Source organism: Lichenostomus cassidix, chromosome 19, assembly GCF_008360975.1.
Source record: "Lichenostomus cassidix isolate B80296 chromosome 19, HeHo_3.0, whole genome shotgun sequence".
NCBI classification, from domain to species: Eukaryota; Metazoa; Chordata; class Aves; order Passeriformes; family Meliphagidae; genus Lichenostomus; species Lichenostomus cassidix.
In genome coordinates this window covers 8,315,620-8,331,852 of record NC_139499.1, presented here as the reverse complement: position 1 = coordinate 8,331,852, position 16,233 = coordinate 8,315,620, and the positions used below count along the sequence as shown (strand labels likewise).

The 16,233-nt window shown below is 42.1% G+C and overlaps 1 protein-coding gene across 4 annotated transcripts in view; it reads right to left on the bottom strand.

Moving 5' to 3' along the window:
* VMP1 (vacuole membrane protein 1) overlaps window positions 1-16,233 on the bottom strand; it is a 58,887-nt gene that overhangs the window by 10,285 nt on the left and 32,369 nt on the right. For all 4 annotated transcript variants that reach the window (XM_085078468.1, XM_085078470.1, XM_085078469.1 and 1 more), the window contains 3 exons: window positions 6,688-6,768; window positions 3,658-3,774; window positions 1,545-1,606 (listed from right to left, as the gene is read on the bottom strand). In XM_085078468.1, coding sequence (XP_084934594.1) covers window positions 1,545-1,606; window positions 3,658-3,774; window positions 6,688-6,768 — 260 coding nt within the window. The remainder of the gene's footprint in view (window positions 1-1,544; window positions 1,607-3,657; window positions 3,775-6,687; window positions 6,769-16,233) is intronic.

Here is a 16,233-nt window from a genome sequence, read left to right as displayed (position 1 = left end):
GTTTTAATTCAATAACAGGGCTTTTAGAGCAAGGTATTGTTTAACATGTTTGAGGCTCCACTCTCCAGAAATTGATGAGGTAATGCTGGAGACAGCTTGAGAAAAGTCAAGGATATCGGGACATTCCAAAAATCTCTCTGTCTCCCAGGAACATTTTTTAACTCTGACATCAACCCTCCAATAAAACCCGAACCCAGCAGAGCTCCTGTGAATGCCTTCGAAGTAATTCAATGCAAAATTATCTCCAAGACAGATGAAGTAGGAAAAATCTACTGGGTTTGGCTCCAAGCATCCCCAGGAGAGGAAATCCTTGGAAATGTACCTGAGCTAGTGGCAGATCAAATGGGCTGGAGTGATTGATACTGAGAAAAGCTCAGGATGGTTAAAAGAAACCACATTTCTCTCTCTCTCCTTCCCTTTTTAAAATGAATGTTCAAAGCAACAAATTGATTTGGAGTTTTGGTACAAAGCAGATGCTCAAGGAGAAGATTAGGAATAATTAAGGCAGATTTGTTTCATCAGTGAAATGTCCTCCAAGGTTCTTCTGACACTCCTTCTTTGTGCAGCATCACTGCTTGGAGTTTTGTTTTTAAAGGATTATTTTTCCAGACATTCCTGCCCTGAAACTGCTCTTCAGGAGTGTGGCTTTTTGGATTTGATGTGAAAATAGTTATTGCACTTTGGGAAGCAAAATGTCCTTTTGCCCTACAGAATAAACCTTGGAAAAGCAGGAATACCCTGGAATTTATTTTATGGATTTCTATTAGGTTGGATTCATTTCAGTTGAATGAAATGAATCCACAGGTAAAATGTGAGGGAAATAAATCCAACTCTTCACCATTAGTGTCCTACCTTCCTTCAATGTGTAAATCTGGTTTTTGTCTATTTTTCCCCACTAACTGTTGCCAGCTGAGGTTTTGTTCAGTTTTCTTGTTTTACACTGAGATTTTAAATTAAAAAATAAAATAGTTATCAATTACTCAAGTTCAGCCAAAAAGGAAAAGAAACTTTCTCAAAATCAGGACACTTTATCCACGAAAACTCATTTCTACCAAATTTAACAGAATAGGGATTAAACCCTACAGACCAAATTTCTCATTCTGATGTTTTGTGAGAGATTTAATGTTGTAAGGTAGTTCCAGTTAAAGAAGATGTTTATTTTCATCATGGAATGCTGCATAAAATCTAAAAGTTTTTAATGTGGAATAGTAGAATTTTATGATTTTCCTCTATAAATATAATTTTCTATCAACTTTCTCATTTTTCTGCCATAGGATCTACAGAAAATCCAGGGCAAACAGCCCATTTGCAGCTAAAAGTGGAGAGATCCTGCTTTGGGGTGAAGGTTCAGTGCTGATCCCACAACCCTGAGCCTCAAGGCCACCAAATTCCCCCAAGAACTCCAGGAAAAATCTGAAATGATCCCTAAGCTCAGTGTGGGGCAAAGCCTGGGACAAAGCACATCCCAGCTGACAACTGCAGTACTTTTCCACTTGGATGGGTGAAGGTATGAGTGACTGGGAGGGGAATTAGGAATTACTCACCCAATGAGGGTCACCATCTGCTCCACGATGTGTTTGCTGAAGGTGATAATAACGAAAAGTTTCTGCAGGAAGGAAAAGAGGAATTACAGAGAGCCTGGAGCTGAGGGGAAGCACAGCCAACTTTGTGTTCCTTCCCAAGCAGCTCCTCCAGCTTTGCCTCCTCTTTATTTTTCAATATTCTCCTAGAAAAGAGCAAAGCTGCTCATCTTATGGTTGTGTTTCCTCACGGTTTGAATTTCTTGCAGTGCTTTTGCAGCCTGTTGTTTGCTGCCCATTCTCCTCCTCCCCAAATTCCCACTCCCAGAAGCTCAAGGTCACTTCACTTTCTCAGCAATGTTTGAATGGAAAAACAGCCAGGGAAACTCAGAGCCCAACACCTGGGGCTTCCAGATCGCAGAAGTGAAAAACCATGGGGTTTAGTCCCCTGATTCAGACAGAAACAACCAAAAAAATCCTCAGTGAAGAGCAAAGGAAGAGCTTTTGGGCACCTGTGAGACTGACAGACTCATTTCAATAAAAACCTTCTGTAACACATCTTGTGCAGCAAACCTGAACAGCCATGATTTCAGCACTGCCACAAGCAGTTCAAATGTTGTTTAAAACCCTCTGTCCCACAGAGTGAGCCTGTGGCTGGTGGCTGAGGACACACAGAGCCTCCTCAGACTGATTTGAGCCTGGCCTAGGCAGAGCTGGCCTCCCCAGGCTGGAAAGGAGGGCTGGGAGTGCAGCCTGGGATGGTCACTGCACCAGCCACTCACTTCCTGTCTGCAGAACATCTCATGAAAAGCCTTTTCCATGACTCTCACATTTCCTAAATTCCATGTCCAGCCAGATCACTCCAAAAAATCAAGGCTATTGCACAAGGGTGTGCTTGAAAAAAGGGGATTTGTAATTCCCTGTTACAAAATCGGATGATTTACCAACTGTACAAGACACTGGGAAATGTTTTTTCGCTTACATGTGATGGGAGTGTGGAGCACTATAAATTACACAGCAAACACTGTGGTAGCTGAACAAGGCAATTAAAATAATAAAAGGAATATTGATCTAATGCTGTTTCACTTTTCTATGCTGCCAGAAGACATTTTAACACAGATTTTAACAGGCAGGAAAAAATTCAATAATACAAAAAAAATCAATAATACAGAAGTAAGTGTGGAGAAAAAGCTGTTCTATCCCAGTAAATGGAAGAATTTCCAAATCTATTTATTGCTTTCTGTTTAAGCACCGGGCAAAATAAAACAACCATTTAAAAAATGATGGGAAGAAAAAAGCTGAAGATTGAAATCTTGTGTTTAGGGCAAAATAAAGATTTTAAAACAGCTTGATGAGGCTGTTGATGTTATTTTATACTAAAAGCTTCTGCTATTTTGATAGAGTCACAGCAGATTTCCAAACAACAGAGGCACAGGCAGTGTAAAAACCCAAACTCAGCTGAAAACATCCCAAACAGCGACGTAGCTGGTGATACAGCCTGACCACACCAGAAAATCCCCCAGGGAATCAGAGCTTCATCTCTCCTTGGACCCAACGGTGACGCATTTACAAGCAAAACCAACATTTTGTGAAAACAACTGCAGGTTCTGAGAGTCAAACTCAGCACATCTGGAACAGCCCTGAATGAGGATAAAAAAAAACCCATCCCAGGCCCACCAAACCCAGGGCCTTTCAAAACAACCTGGGCTGGAACCCCAAAAATTGCTGTTCTGACCCCAAAAGTGAGGCAAATCCACCCAGGCTGGGCTGGCCCAGCCCCACAGGGCTCAGTGGGGTTTTCTCAAGGCAGCTCAAAAGGGCATTGCAAAGTGCAAACGAGGGTTTGTTACCAAAAAGGGGAGTTCACTGGGAGGGGGAGCCCTGGCAGTCTGGTGGAAGCCGTAGGTAAATACCTTGGCTAACCACCAATTTCCTGAGCGGGGCAGCAGCTATAAATTACTCACTTGCCTCAGCCTGGAGGAGCCCAGCAGCTCCTTTATTGTAAATCCCTCGCACCAAATTAATTTCCATTACTTCAGGTCGGGCGAGGAGACTCCAGGATTCAGTCCCAAGGAACAGGCAGGGAAAGAATGGAAGCCTTCACCCCAAAAAGCCCCCAGGGAGGGGCAGTACTTGCCTGGATGTGCATTTTAATCACGGCTTTTCCAATCAGGGTTGCACCGAAGAAGGTCCAGAAGGGAACCAGAAAATGCCCACATGTTATGCCAGCCAGGTCAAACAGGGGGTTTGGGATCTGTGGAGGGCAAGGGAGAGAAGTTCAGGAATTGCAGCACATGTTGGATGGACAGGAACAGGACAGAGTTGGAAATTTTGACAAATGAAGAGTTTTTCCTTCTCCCATTTTGATCCAAACCTCTCGTGTCTTAGTAATTACAAAAATGTTGATGTCGCACCACATAACTTAAGTCTCTGGGATTCAGCTAGACAATGTCCCAGACAATTCCATTCTCATGGTCCCTCCTTACCCCTGGATCCTGAAAAAAGCCAATGAGAAGTTTTCCATGTGAAATGCACAGAAAAACCACAGCAAAGCCATTTTGAGTGATTTATCAAATTTCCTCGCTGACAAGAACATCACTCTTGGAAACCAGTGCTCCAACTGATCCCCAGTGATTTCCAGCTGAGAAACTACATTAAAAACTGGCATTTATAGTCATATGTATCCAGTTTAAAAGCACTGATTAGATTTTATTAGGCATGTGCATTTCATTTAAAATTAAAAGAATTTTTTATTATTATTAAACTGCTGGCCTGACTTATGGTATTGTGATACTATCTGCGAAATATTTTTGAAACGAAACCAAGAAAGTATCCGAATTCCAAACCTTTCCCTCTCAGCCTGCAGCACAGGGGTCAGTGTGGCACTGGGGTGACAAACTGCAGCCCTGCTGGTGTTTTGTGACAGGAATAAAGAAACCAAGAGCGTGGATTGGGAAAGGATAAAAGACACTGTGCAATCTGAGAGAAAAGGTTGTGCTGGGCTGGTGGAGAGCAGCAATTCAGATTTATGAGCAGCCACAGCAGCACCTGCAGAGGAAGAAATCTGAGCCGGGCTCTAATCACAGCCCGAAACGCTCCCTGAGCAGCTCCAGCTCCCTCCCTACCTGGGACAGCTGCTTGGGGCACAGAGCTGGTCAATGATTGACCCCAGAGCCCCAGGATTGTGCTGCTCAGAGCCAAGGCTGCTCCAGGCTGTTCCTGGCTGTTTGAGGTGCACAGAACGTTTTAATCTGCGCACAGAATGTTTTAATCCCTGCAGCGAGGCTGCTTGGGTGCCTCTGAGCAGCCCAGGGGGAGAGGTTACTCAGCAAGGCCCCAGGAGGGTGTCTGAGCAGCCAGAGAGGTTTTCTCTCTGCTTCTGACTGAAAGTTGCCAAAAAAAGCCCACAAAGGCAAGAGGCGAAACTCTCTTCAAGAGGGCAAATTCTCACAAGTCGCAGTGAGGAACTTCAGGGCTGATTCTTGCTTTGTTCCTTCCCCAGAGCTGCCTTTATATAGAAATGAGCTCCAGACAATCCTATGACTTCCTTATTGCCACTAAACAACACGACAGTCAGTTGACTTCACTGGATAAACTTGCAGACTTCTTAATTTCCATTTGATGGGGTTTTTGGGCAGCACTGAGAAGCCACCACTTAACACACAAGGACCCACAGCTGGGACAGTCATTACCACTTCAGCAGCAAGCTCTGCAGCCATGAAAAACACATCAAATCAGAGCCTAAAATCCAGAAGTAAGATCACAATTATGAGAGAGGGGAATAGAGAAGCAGCAAGAAGCAAGGGAAGCCCTGAATCCAAGCCTTGATGGCTGTGGGGACACAACCAAAATGCAAGGAGCACAAGTGGGGAGTTGCCTTGGTCCTCCTGCCTCACCCAGAGGTGCCACACAGAGGGACATCCCTGCTTTTCCAGAGCCTCTGGCACATTTCAGCTCTGCATCCCTGCTTTTCCAAAGCCTCTGGAAAAACTTCAGTTCATTTCAGCTCTCCCTTTCTGCTGCAGTAGTTCTGTGAGCACATTTAAACTTGTGCTCACCCTCCAGTGTGCCCTGCTGGCTCCTCATCCCTCCCCCAGCCCCAGGAAGGACTGGGCAGCAAAGTGGGGAAGAAGTTAAGCAAATGTTTAAGTATTACTAAGCAGGAACTCGGCAGTGTTTACAGTCACCTCTGGTGTTTACCAGCTCCTTCCTCCTGCTCTCCATTTATCCAACACTCCACCTTGCCCAGGAAGTCATCCCTGCCACCTCCACGCTGTGCTGGGGACACAGGACAGGGGATGGCAGGGATGTCACACAGGACGTGAGTCAGAGCAGGGAGCAGCACCTCAGAGCTGGGAGGATTTCAGGAGCAGCCTGCAGGCTGTGACTCCACTCTGAACATGAAGACATTTCAAAGGATTAGTGAGCAGGAGCTTTGTGTCAGCAGCTCTGATCAGATTAATTCTCCCCAGCTAGCACAGGTTAGCTACACTGGAGCAAACACTTGGCTGTGTCATCCTTACAGTTTAGGAAACCAGGAGATGCTGGGTGAGTGTGGAGTGAAAAGCTCAGCAATGCTGTGGTTATTGCAGAAAAATGGGATTGGAGAGGTCCCACACTTCCCTTCTCTGCAATCACATCCCACAGGTTGTGTGTGGGATGAACAACAAGGCATACAATTCCTACCAGCTCCAGAGAGAGTTGAACCTTAAATATTTTTTTATTCTGAAAAACCAGCTTTATCCTACTCAAAACTAAAATAGCATCACTGGAGATGCTCCTTTCCCCTCTTGTTTAGAGAGAAAAAAAACAAAAAAAGCCACAAGCAATTTGTAGCTCCACAGCCACGACTGAAATTTGCTTCCTGATGACCCAAAAAGCAGATTTGGGAGGATTGCAATGGCTGGACATCCTCAGCAGGATTTCTGCAGGTAGTTTTCCACTCTCCAATCCATGCCCACCTCGGGATTTGAGGATGTCAGGAATGTAAGATAGAATACATCAACACCTAAAGCAATCCTAACACAATTCCAGCAGGTCCCATTTCCCTGAGCACCACAGAGCTCAGAGAAACTGCAAATAAAAATGAATTTCGTGGAAATACATCCAAGTTGTCGTTTGTAAAACTAAATCCCATAAACCCCTTTTTTTTGGGGGAAAAACTCACCGAGGCACAGGCCAGGATCCCAAAGAATCCAACCTTCTGCACCAAGTTCTGCACTGCCAGTTTAGCCCGGGAAGCAAAGTCCTGCAAACAGGAAAAATAAAGTTATTAAACGAGGCAAACCCCACATGGACAGAGCTCAGAATGTGTGTGACTTGCAGGATTTCCTAACTAGGAATTGGGAGGAATTTTAAACCAAACAGGTTAGTTTGAAACCTTTAGTTTAGAGGGACAATCTGACCACCCACATCCTCTGGGTTTTGTTTTTCAGACCCCTGCAAGTGGCACTAAACTCCCACTGCCATGGAAATAGGTTTTCCAGGATTTATTTCCCCATTTCTCTGGAATGCCAGTGCTGCTGATACCTTTTTCCTCAAACAAGCAGAGGGAATTAATTCCTTCAGTGCCACTTCCAGTGGTAAAAAGGTAATTTCTGAGAACAGAAGGAGCACAATAATCCCATTATAGCCTCAGATCTGTTCTCCCAAAGCCAGGATCTTAATCAAAACAACAAATTCCAGGTATTGCCTAAAACACACTTGTAAAATCCATTCAAATCCATAAAGTTGAGCCTAAATGACTTTAAAAGCAGGGAAGGTGCAGCTCCTGTTCTGTCCAAAGCTGCCTCGTTTTAGTTTTTGATCAGAGTTTATTCCTGAGACTCAAAATGTGCCAAATTTTCCTTCAAATTTTTTGAAGGAAAGCCCTTCAAAAAGCAAAAATAAAGATTCTCCCCAGCAGTTTGGTTGTGAGAAGTGAGTTTACAGGAGATTAAATTCTTTTAAATTCTTTTCTGTCTAGAAAGACAAAAGCAAGGTCAGTGCTCCCTACTGAGGTTTGGCCACAGTAGTTACAGAAAGCTGGGAATCCTTGGGAATAAAAACATTAAAAAATAATTATTAATTCCTTTTTAAAAACTTAGAAATAGGCAATAAAATTCTGGTTTTCCAGGAGCAACGCAATAAATGACACAAGGAAATTACTTTATTCTATAATTAATGTTATTCTAAATTCCACCCTTTACTATTGAATTGTAGAATTTAGAATATCATTAATTATTGATTAAAGCAACTCCAGGGCAATCCAGAAAAATTACATTTATGCAATTTTAACTTTGTTAAAGTTCTGTTGAAACCTTAAACACTACACACCAATGCAAGGAAACTACAATTATTTGACAATGTTCTTGCACTTTATCTAAATTTTGAGCTGTAGAATTGACAAAATTTTCTATGGCAGATTAAAAAAAAAAAAAAAGAATCTGTGGAAAGGCCATTTGCTTCTTTTTACACCTCTTTTTCAAGCAGTAACATTTCTTTATTACTGTGCTTTCAAACAGTGAAATTCTCAGTTTAAAAATAAATTTAAAAAACGAAAAAAAATTTTACTGAAGTGAAAATAATTCTATTTATTGTATTTAATGCCTGGAAAAATAAATTCAAACAGAAAGAAAAATGCCAAAGAAATGAGATTTCCTAACTCTTACGGTGGGATATTTTTAACCACAGGGGAATAGAAAAACCCTCTAGAATATTCCATAAGGGTGAATTTGCACATTTTCACCAGGAGTTACACCTTGGGATCGTCACTGCAAAATGGAAGAGATCAAATATTTATTCTTTTAATGCAATTTTCCCTGATATTTTATCATTTATCTCACGGAATTCACCCAGAACACGAGGGATTAAGCTAGACTGACACCAAACCTTCCAGCTTATTCTGCTAGGAAACAATCTAAAAAATACAATTAATTTTCTCTTTTTTAAAATTTTTTTTCTTCATTAAAAGACAGAATTTTGACAGAAATTGTTCTAAACAACAAAACATGGCGATTTTCAGAGAGCCAAGCCCAGAAATCTTGCGACATCCAGAGCAGTTCTGCTGAACTCCAATTCCCTCGTGGTTCTTCCCAAATAAACAGAACCCAAAGGGGATCCCAAACCTGTGGGACCCTCGGGGTTTGGGATGGAGGGAAGAAATTGGGATTTTCCCCCAGGGAAAGAACAGCTCTCCCAATTCCCCAGCTGAACACAGCAGTGAAAAGAACTCCTCAGGATTTATCTACAAATTGATTTCACACCAAAAAGTGCTAAAGCAGATTTAGATCCAGGGAAAGGTGACCTGGAATAGTTCTTTCCCCAGGGATTTCACAAGGTTCTCCCCCCAGGCTCAGGACATTTTCAGTTCCTATTTTCTCCCCCATTTCCCAAACCTCACGGGGTTGGAGCAATATTTTCACTTTTATAAGCCAATAAATTATTTTTTTTTTCTCGCAGCTCCATAAATCTGATGGCAAAGTATCTTCAAAATAAAGTATCTTTAAAATAAAAGACTCCAAGACAATTATTCAAATGGTTCCCTGATTTATCTGCATGGAAGTTGTTTCTATTCCGATTTTAATTTATTCCCCCATTATCTTTTACTGTGTTGCTAATGCAGTGTTGTATTCATTTTCACAAGCTGGAATTGGAAATAAACTCTCTAGCAAATGACCTATAAACTAATACCCGCAGCAGAGCTGCTTTAATAAAATATATTATTATAATTATATATGAATTGACTGTGTTAACTTAGGGTAAAGCACATTTTAAACCAAATTTCTTAAAAAGAAACAGCTTCCCTCACCCACTTTTCTGCAAAATTCAAGGCTGCCTTGAAAGTAATATTTCCCCTCCAGGTAAAACCACATAAAACATTATAAAACTAATTATGGAAGTCTTTAAAAAAAGTGTAACAGGTTTGTCTCCAAAAAAAATCCCCAAACAAAACCAATGTAGGAGCAATTTTCTCGTCTTATTAATCCATAAATTAATTTTTTTAGAGTTATTACTCAGCTTGTTTCTTCTCTAAGTTTTGTTTTTTCATCGCCTGTCACAAAGTACTTCATGGAAAGCACAATTTTAAATTCTACAAATTTCACTCAAAAACTTGTCATTTGCCTTCCTTTTTTCCAAACTTTCTAAATAAGGCAAAAGACAAATTCAAGATTTTTTTTTACCTATTCTTTAATCTAATATAATCACAGCTATGAATAATTTGCAGGGTAATAAACCCACCAGGGCTGCAACAAAAATTATGCATTTCCAGCCTCAACATTTACCCTGTGAAAACAAATTCAGAATTGTTTCTCTTTGGTTCCTTCCTTAACTTTTGTTTGACAAATCTTTGCGACATCTGCAACAATAAAAAAGCCTTAAAAGTTTCATTTCTCCGAGAATACAATCACCAGTTTCACAACTTTTACCTATTTCACAACAGAATTTTTTTTTCCCTCTTTTCTAAAAGCCTGCACAGGGAACAATCTTTTCTCATTTGAAATGAAACAACTTTCATAATTTAATGCTTTAAAAAATAGTATTATTTTATATATATATGGAAGAAAATAGATAAAAGTTCAGCTACTTACAGGCAAACCATTTTCCCCCCAAATTAAAGTTTCTAGACACGACTGGCCTCTCAGCTAATTGTGATTCATTCTTTATAACATTTCAGGATGCTTTAGCTCACTGTGTCCCTTTCAGAGATGATTTATTTTTGGGGGTTTTGGACATAGATTTCCTGTGAGTGCCACAGTGCAGGCAGAGGAAGGTTAAATGATTAAACATGACTTCATTGGGTTAATCATCAGATCCCCAGAGCTGCGATGGAACAGGAGGCATGGAAAGGTCAGGGATGAATTGGCCTGGAGCTGCTTGGGAAAAGGGAATTTTGGATCATTTATTGACCCCATAGGGTAAAAAAACCCCCCAAACCTCCACACCTAAAGGGATGGTAAAGAGAATTTACATTGTGTGAAAATGGACCTTTCATCCCTGGAAAAGTCCTTCCTGAAGGAGGGAATGGACAACTTGTCCAAATCACAAAGCTTTGCCTCATCCTTCTGTTTTATTTGGTTTCCATTTATAATTCAATCTCTCTTTCTCCCTTCACTGTAAAGTTGCATGAGGTGCTCTGTGTTTGGGGGAAGAGCAAACACCTCACTAGATTTAACTAACGAGTTCAAGGAAAATATCATTTTAAGAAATCACTGCTATAATTATTTATTGTTATATCATTTCCCTCTGTGGCAGGACAGTCACAATGAATTGTTCCCATTGAAATGGTGAAACCTCTTTTTCCTGACTCTGGGAAGGCTGATGGATCCACAGAGCTCTGGATAATCAGAATTGGAGAGAATCTCACAGAAATAACCTCCAACACCTCCCCAGGTCTGCTCTCTAAAGCCTGCACAGATTATTCAATGTGACAATTCATCTTCTAACAGCTGCAATCAGATTTGAGGAGCATTGAGGTTCCCATCACATCCCAACTCAGTCTCTCAAAGACACAATCCAGATTCCAGGGATTTGAGGAGAAACTTCTCCACTCTCCTATTTCTTTTCTGAAACACTTTACAAACCCATTGGTAATATTGGCAGATTTAACATCAAGATGAGCATTATTTCTATTATTGTCATGATAAAAAAGTGTAATTATCCAGATAATCACCTCAAGAGGAGAACATTTTCTTCCCCCAAAGATTGAAGACTATGAAACTACCATTTAGATGACCAAAATTATAGATTCCTTAACATTTAAAGGGCTGCCTACAAAGACAGTGCCCCTCTTTATGTAAAAATCCCAGTTATGTTAAAAATGAGCTGCACAGTATTTCATTTCTTCTGGCTTTCTGTCCCAACACAATGGAATCAAACACAACTTATGGGAGAATGACCACTTGTGGTCAGGCAGTGGATTCCAGGATTTCAGAGGAAGAATTATTAACTCCTTGAAATAATGGATTGCCTGCAGAGGAGCAGTGGCAAAGAGAGGTACCCAAGGCTGGGAGGTCACAGCACATCCCTGCAAATGGTTCAGCACTCAGTGACCAAAATCCACTTCCCAACCTCCCCAAAATATCAAAGGCAGCAGATCTCATCTGTAATTACAAGCAGGAATATTGTGATGGCAGCTCATGGATCTCTGGTCCAGCTTTCTCTAAAATATTAAATGCAAACAAGGGGCAAACTGAAAGGGGATATTTCCATCTTGATGCTTGGAGATAACTTCCTTATCACCCAAAAATCTGGGAGAGAAAGTCCTATCTGGGAAATCAGACCCCCAAAGAGGATGCTGGAAAAAGTTTTCAGGGATTATAGAAAGTGGCAGAACCAAGCAAGCACTAAGGTTGATAAAAGATTTACACACCACAGACATTCCAGATTCTAAGTGAGTTTCACTTCATGAGAAGTCTGGGCTTTCTGAGACATGAAATTCTGGAAAAGGAGTTGGGTAATCATGGAAAAGTTGCAAGAGAAAAAGACATCGATGTGGAACATGAAAACAGTTTTAAAATGTCCAAAATGAAGGCAACCAAAGAGCAATAAAACAGCCTTGGCTTCACCAAAGAACTGTGGAAAGAAGAGAGTATCACCCACAAAGCCTCATTAAACTGGAGATCTGAGGCCTTGGAACTGGGAAGAGCTCAATATTCAGAATATCTGTAGGCAAGGATGGACACACAGAATATATTACATATAGTGAGAAATCAAATATACAGGTGGATTCTTCTCCTGGCCATTGTGAGGATGAGAATGCTGGACACAGATTGTGAGGGATTTATTTCCACATCTGCTTGTCTTCAAATTCCTGAGGTTGGTTGCATGTTAAGGGGTGATGCTGCAATCCAGAGATAATCAGGAGGATGCTCATCTTTGGGGACTTTGTAAACTCAGACATGAGTAACTACAATTAGCTCCTGGGTCAGAAAACCTGAAGTTTTTCCATAGAAAATACAATTAAACCCATTGTCCTCATACCAGATTTTAAAAGTGATGTTAGAAAAGGCAGACAAAAGAAGCCCCAGAGCTGTGTGAGGAGCTGAACCCTTTGCAAATCCTGTGGGAGCAGAGGCAGCAGAGTGAAGTGTCCATTGCAACAGCAGCCTTGGATCATTTAATTTTAGCCTGACTTGCAGTAAAAGTGTGAAACTCCCAAATTATGAGTCCATTTTATGGTAAATAAGATCTCACTGTTAACAGGAGAAGGAATGAAGTCAACCAGCTCTGGATGAGTCCATTAGTTCCACTGGGAACTTCCAGGTATTTTCTGCATTTCATTAATCATCTGTACCATGGTAGCAACATTTAATTTCCCTCCCTTCTCCCACCCCCTTCTCGAGGGAAGAACCAGCAAATGTTTCTTTACAACCAAATTCCTCAATTTGAGATTTCAGCCTCTCCCAACCCAACACCACACTCAGGTTCAGAAAGGAAAAACACCAAAAGGAATATGGATTATAGGGCTCAGTGAGCTCTAGAACTCAAATTTAATGCCAGTTTTTCCACAGCTAGAAGCGAAACCCTCAGACTGCCACATGAAAAGTCCTTTCGCTTCACACGCTGGAAGAATAAAGAAATTTCGTAAAGAATAAGACACAATTAAAGGAAACAGCCCAAAGGAAGAGGAAGGAGCATGTCCTTTCAGCCTTATCAGATCTGTCCTGCAGAGCTGTAGCCCCTTTAACCACATCCCCTGCCACCTCTGCTCCTCACAGCAGCTCTGTCCACTCTGACACTCTGTGCTTTACAGCCCTGCACAGGAATATGAAATCAAATGATTTCTTTCCTTGCTGAACAGCCACTTTGATTCACACCTGGCAGCCAGCAGATCCTGCAAACCATTTTCATGGAAGGAGCTGTCAGTGGGAATGGCAGCAGCACTGGAGATTTCCCAGGGAGGTTGTGAACCTCCAGCCCTGCAGGGCTCCAGGAGCAGCTCTGAGGAACCTGAGCTGGACTAGAAAAAAAAAAATTGGACTAGAAACTGCCTCAGGTCCCTCTCAAGGTGAATTTTTGAGTGTTTCCATGGAAAGATACTACAGCCACAGGCAGGGAGAGGAGTGGAGTGAAGGAACATCCCAGCACTTCCCAGAAATCACCCACGGATCTCTGCAGCCTTTGGAGAGCCTGGGCTGGCATTGCCTCCCAAAAACCCCACTGAAGTGCTCGTTTATCTCAAAGCTACAACTGCAATTAGTCATTGTGGCCACAGCTCTGCCAATTCCGGGACATGGCTCATTTTTAAGAATCCCTTCTGAAGAATCAAGCCCTGTTTTGAGGTGGTTTAAGATGCAGACGTTGCGATGAAGGAATTTTTGATAACCAGGCACGAAGACTGACGTTTTCAATCTCTGATAAATCTGAGAACTCAAAGCCATCAGCACTGAAACAAAAAAAATCCTGTTTCTCCACCCAGGATTTAGACATGAGTTAAGGACTAAAATAGAATGGAAGTGAGGAACTTCTTACAGAGCTGACAAAGCCTTTAGCACACACAATTCTCCCCTCTCAGCCCAGATGTGCAAAGCTCTGCCCTGCTCTCCCTGGAAGGGACAGAGGTTCCCAGACAGCTCTGAGAAGTGGTCTGCATACCAGACTCTTGTACAACACAGATATTTAAACAGTGTCTGGAGCTGGGGGAAAAAAAAGCAGCCATTTTCTTGATTATGCTGCTGTAATTAATTTCTATCTGTTATTGAAGGTTGTTGTCCCTGAAAAAAATCCTTGAGACAGCTTTTCTGACTCACCTTTTTATCATTTGTGGTCTTTCTCAGAACGTTGAGGAGTGAAAAATCAAGTATTTAGGGACAAATTTTCCCTTTGGAAACTTGTGTTGAGCATTCCCAACACACATAGGACAGGACATGCAATAATCCAATGGCAGAATTCAACCATCTGCTTCTCCACCACTCCCGTGCAAACGAGGTTTCCAAAATTTCCAGCACACTTGGTGACATTATTTCTCATTTCTGCTACAAAGTGAGAAATTTGTTACTGACAAAATTCTCCTGACCTAATATTGAGCAAAAATGTTGCAGAGTAACCCAGGTTTCCTCCCTGCCTGGGTGATTTCTGATTTATGTACTCACACACTAAACACTTAAATCATTTTTCAGGGAACAGACCCAAAGAGCCCTTCAAATCAAAACTCCCAAAGTCATCTCCAGTCACCACCAGGAATCAGTGCAATGCTCTGTGCTGGTTTTGCCTTATCTGTGAGCAGGTGTGCAAATGAATAGAACAATGTGGGCACCTTCTCCTGCCCGTGCCCAAAGAAATCCAACCAGGAGGTGGTTTACACATTCCTTACTCACAGCTCTTATTGTCTACCCCCTGCCTGGTTTAACTCTTTGCTGCCTCTTCTCTCAGGAAGTGCTCTAGATCGAGTTCCCTTCTTTAAAGCTGCCATTTGACTCATTCCAAAATGTATTTCAAACTCGGTAATTTTGGTGAAAAGTTCAAAACTGAGCTGTTATTCAGTGTATCCACTGCTGATTACATTATCTGTGAAAAACCACTGCCACTTTGCCACCTCACTCCCCAGCACTCTTGGGGAGTTTCTAAAGCAAAGCTTCAAGGTTTGATTAGTTCTGAATTTCTATTTAATTATGATAAAAGAGGTGGAAAACCTCCCCTAGAGCTATTAACAAACACAGGCATCAAACTGGAGGAATGCAGGGTGTGAGGAGCTCCTGACCACCCACAGCAGCAACAATTAAAACATGAAACTGAGGAGCACAGGGGGTGATTGGAATACTGAGAAAGGATGAGTGGAATTTGATGTTCAGTTTGAACAAGTGATTTCTGGGAAAGCAAAAAAAAGGAAAAAAAAAAAGAAGTGAAGGTTTCCCAGTTATTGTACATGACCCTTCCACTTCCATTTTTATGATAAATGCTTTATAAAAACCTGCTTGTGGTCTGCCTTAACTTCTTTTTTCTTGTACCAAATACCCTGAAACGCTGTTGATTAAACAAGCCAGCAGCCTTTTCAAGCAGGAACTTATCAGATGGGAGCTGCTAATGCAATCACGGCAGAGATCCGTTTTTAATTTGGCCATCTCGAACGCTGCTAATTAAGTGAGATTTCACTCGTTAGCTGAGCCTAATCATTCCCCGCGAGTGAAGTCAGTGTCGTGTCAGAACACAGCGCTGCCTTCTCCCGGGTGTGGCACGGACTTTGTTCTGCTCCTGCTCCCAGCAACCCCACGTGAAGCCGTGGAAAAGCAACCCAGAAAGGCTGGAAAAATGGGATTAGCATGTGTTCGAGTGCCACCGTCCCCAAACCCGCGGGTTTAACCCCTTGCAGCCCTGGGGGAGCAGGAAGCTAAAGCCTGCCGCGACCAAAGGCAGGCAGTTGCTGCTCGGTTTAATACAAACCCTCTCGAGTCCACGTTGACAAATTCTTTAACAAGCCCTGTGGTTACAGGGAAGCTGGTTTCAGTCTGAGTCACTCCTGTTCAAACAGTTTACTGGAAATGGAGGGGAGGGGGAATTTTCAGAGAAGTCATGTGATGGCCAGACAAACCACAACCAGTAAAGGTTCAGTGGAGGCAAAAACAGGTCCCAGCAACGACTGACATCCAGTGTGCACATGGCACTCGATCCTTTCCAAACCAGTCCTGCTGCATCTCGGCATTTCTATGGATTTAACCCTTCTGCAAGCCTGTATTCCTCCCCAGGCAGGACACAGCTTGGGAAGTAAACAAACAGCAGTGGCTGATAGTAACAT